We start from the raw sequence: 3,913 nt of genomic DNA on the forward strand, positions 1-3,913 counted from the left end.
TGGTTAAGGGCTTGCAGGCCAAGCCCTACGAGGAGAGACTAAAGCACCTGGACCTCTTCAGCCTCCGCAAGAGAAGGTTGAGAGGTGACCTTGTGGCTGCCTATAAATTCATCATGGGGGCACAGAAGGGAATTGGTGACGCCCTACTCAACAAGGCGCTCCTGGGGGTCACAAGAAATAATGGCCATAAGCTAGCAGAGAGCAGATTTAGAGTGGACATTAGGAGGAACTTCTTCATAGTTAGGGTGGCCAAAATCTGGAATGGGCTCCCAAGGGAGGTGGTGCTTTCCCCTACTCTGGGGGTCTTCAAGAGGAGATTGGATGGGCATCTGGCTGGGGTCATCTGAACCCAGCACTCTTTCCTGCCTATGCAGGGGGTCGGACTCGATGATCTATAGAGGTCCCTTCCGACCCTAACATCTATGAATCTATGAAACCCATTTATGTTTTTAAACTAGCTAACTTGTTTTCACCGTGCATAAAACCCAGGAGCAAATTCAATCTATAAGGTAGACAAAGTCAAGAAAATAATGCAGCGTTAAGGACATTGCTAATTATTCCCCCAACAATTCATCAACCAAGATGTTATATCTTAAAGAGAGATATCTTAAAGAGAGATGTCTGTACTAAGCAAAAAGACAGCATTCTGCATCTGTCACCAGCTGAAGGATCAGATTTACTGTAAATGTTTTGCTGTGTTCATTTTATGGATTGCAGTAAAAGCCTCATCCCCTCTCCAACCTGACCACGTCTATTCTGCTCACATACTGGAAAAATGACATGCTGGACTGAAAGCTCCAGCACATGCAATTAAGAAAGCAGCCACTGTCCAAAACCAGCATAGTACTGACAAGGCTCTTGAAATGGTCTGCTTGCTTTAGTAGAATTGAGCCAGACTGCTATAATCCAAAAATCATGCATGTAAAAACTGTTCTCTCTCTTCCGGACCCATAATCAAAACTTCTACCATTACATTGAAGCACTGGCTATTAACAGGACAAAGCAATAAACAGTTTTAAGTTTAACATTCTGCAAACCATCGTATAGGTTTATGAAACTTCCTACCAAACAATCTGCATTAGATTCAAAATGTGAAAACAATTTAAGTCCAGAAAAGTCACCTGAACTGTGTAAAAAGTCAATTCAGGAAAAATGCTGCCTAAGATCACTGAAGAGCTCAAAGAAATATACCCTGTTTTCACACTACTATATCATAAACAGCTTGTAGTCTAACCACCCTTGTCAATACAGCACAATGAAAGGAGATGGTTCTTAGGGCATTTGGTGATTAGAAAGCTTAGAGGAAAAGGAAAAACTTGGGTATATGTGGAGTGGGGATTCTTCAAGGATAAAGAGCAAAACAAAAGGCAAGTCGGGTCAAGAAAGAAGACACAGGAATCAGGAGAGAAACACTTACAGAATGCAGGTAGCAGAAGACAGTGCAGGAAAAAAAAAAAAAAGAATGAATATGCAGGTAAGAGCTTCCTCCAAAGGATGAATGCAACTGCAGCGTGAGCAACTTAATCCCTTTTTGTTAGATAACAGTTTAGAGAAATCTGCCAATTTAGACTGTAGACTTTGTTATTCCCAACTTTAAGATGTAAATATTAAAGCTGCTCTGGCTCATCGCTTCCTGGGCTAGAGGAGTTTAAATCAGGTTATCCCAGTGTAGTGCACGTTATCTTTCCAAAACGTGGTAATGTGTGTGTAAGAGGTGCATAACTTTGCTGTAAGTAGGAAGCTACTTACTTTAACAAATCTTCCCTGCATTGTTTCTGAGGTGCAAAGCAGGCAACAGCCCAAACTTTAATCTCAATGCCAGCATAGAACTGTTTCCCCCGCATGTCCCAAACACCCTGGTTTGGTGTAGCTACTGTTTTGTTCTAGGTAAAGACAAAAGCAAATTATAATAATGAAAAACAACATTCAGGCTGGTAAGGCAGCAAACAGTATTCTCAAAAGGCTTGTGTGTATTATAAACATTTAAGTTGCAATGCACTGATGGCATATTATAATTCTGATGAATTATAACAGGCAATTTTACAAGTCAACTATAACTCACCCTGCCTCCATACTGCAGCATTGGTGCTGGCAATACTCTGCCTGTTAACTCTGTCATTTCATTATGGACAACAATGCCAAACTCCTTCAGATATGGATCAGGTCCACCTACCATACTGTTACTCTTCACCTGGAAAGGAAAAGAACACACTCATAGCTATATTTAAAGTTTCAGGTGATTCTCTTTACTTGCGTAATTAGTTCAGAGTGGTTCAAACCAGAACCCTTAAGATCAGTTTCTTGAACTTCCATAATTTGGGGTTATTCTACTTATTCATCAAGGGGAAAAAGTTGCATGATTTCTGCTGCCATGGTTCAGTGGAAGCTATTTGAGATAGCAAAGATGAAAATACTTTCTGTAGGGAAAAACAAATATACAACTTGAAAAATTTATATAAATAAAACAAAAGTTCACAGGAAGACATTTCAAGATTTTTGGAAAATAGCTGTAATAATTACTCACTAGTCTGCTGATCTCTTCCTGTCTGTCTGGGGCAGATCTGGCAGTTGCCTTTATCATGGTTGATGTTTGATTGTCTGTTAGTTTCTTGATACATCGCTGGCCTGCCACAATATTACATACCTGCATAGCAACAGAATTACAGATGGTATGTTACTGCTGAAATAAGAGGTATATGTGACAATACAACTGCAGTGAAGTTCCCAGACCCTTTACCTCAAGTGGTAAGTAAGTGTGTTTCTGTTCCTGTCCCACTTGGAGACAGGGAAGGTGAGGATATTTCAGCTGCAGACTGTACTTTTGCTTAAAATACTGAGCTACTGTACACTCCATAGCCTGTCCATTTTCTAACTGCAGAGGGAACCTATAAAAGATGCATATGTTTTGATTAAGCTTCACAAGAAAATGTTGATCTCTCCTTTTTTTTTTTTTAAGTGATACAGAGCATGTATTCCGGGTGAAGGCCCCAAGATCACCCATTTTCAACAGTTATTAGTTCTATTTAATGTAAACTGTTAGAGAGAAAATGTTTTTATAAAAGACAGAACTGAATTTATAGCAGCCGTGTCAAAAAAAAAGTGACCTTAGCTCAGGGGTGGGCAATTATTTTGGTTGGCAGGCCATTTAATGAGTTATGGTGAGCTGTTGAGGGCTGCGCACATAAAATATTTCAGAAGATATCATTTTAATAAATTATAGATTAAAAAAACATACTAAAAAAAATAAAATCAAACATCTAACATAACGTATTTTAATTTTACTTCAAAAAATATTTTTTGTCCCGATTTATGTTTTTCTGAGTAATGCATATAGAGGCGATTGCATAATAGCTCAAATAAAGTCTTACTCTTGTATATTATGTGAGGAGGGTGCACATGTGCGTAGGGGCTGCCTGCATACTAGGTCCTGGGAGCTGGCCTGGGGTGGGGGGACAAGGGTCCTTTCTGTCCCCACTCCCCGATGCAGCCCACAGCTGCCTGCATGGCACTCTGCATGGGGCCAAGCTCCGCATGCAGCCCTCACTGCACTCCCAGCTGCACCAACCAAAGGCACTGCCCCAGCCCAGCCCACACACACAGCTTCCTGGCGGGGCTGCTCTCACTGCTGCTGCAGCTGCCTGGGTACTGTTTGGCTCCCCCCACCCCCGGGGGCTCCTCCTCCTCCTGTCCCTGTTGCACCACTCCAGGCAGGAGGTAGGGGAAACCTGCAGCTGGGCAGCTCCAGCCCCAGTACACAGGGCTCCAGCTCCTGGCAACCTTGTAGCCACTTGGCCACCCGCAGGTGGCTGCTCATCATGCTGGGTGGGCGCAAGGCAGCCTGGAGCTGAAGCCCCACATGCTGGGGCAGGAGCCACCAAACTGCAGCTTCCCCCCACCCCTGGAGTGGCTCAGC

At 42.7% G+C, this 3,913-nt stretch overlaps 1 protein-coding gene across 1 annotated transcript in view; it reads right to left on the minus strand.

The window, feature by feature from the left end:
* The window catches only part of LOC109294023 (protein argonaute-4), a 41,835-nt gene that overhangs the window by 21,472 nt on the left and 16,450 nt on the right, over positions 1–3,913 (minus strand). The window contains exons 7-10 of the mRNA XM_019512211.1: positions 2,738–2,885; positions 2,525–2,644; positions 2,063–2,191; positions 1,750–1,883 (exon numbers count right to left, since the gene is read on the minus strand). Coding sequence (XP_019367756.1) covers positions 1,750–1,883; positions 2,063–2,191; positions 2,525–2,644; positions 2,738–2,885 — 531 coding nt within the window. The remainder of the gene's footprint in view (positions 1–1,749; positions 1,884–2,062; positions 2,192–2,524; positions 2,645–2,737; positions 2,886–3,913) is intronic.

This window comes from Gavialis gangeticus, unplaced genomic scaffold (assembly GCF_001723915.1).
Source record: "Gavialis gangeticus isolate Ggan-Ray unplaced genomic scaffold, GavGan_comp1, whole genome shotgun sequence".
Classification (NCBI taxonomy): Eukaryota; Metazoa; Chordata; order Crocodylia; family Gavialidae; genus Gavialis; species Gavialis gangeticus.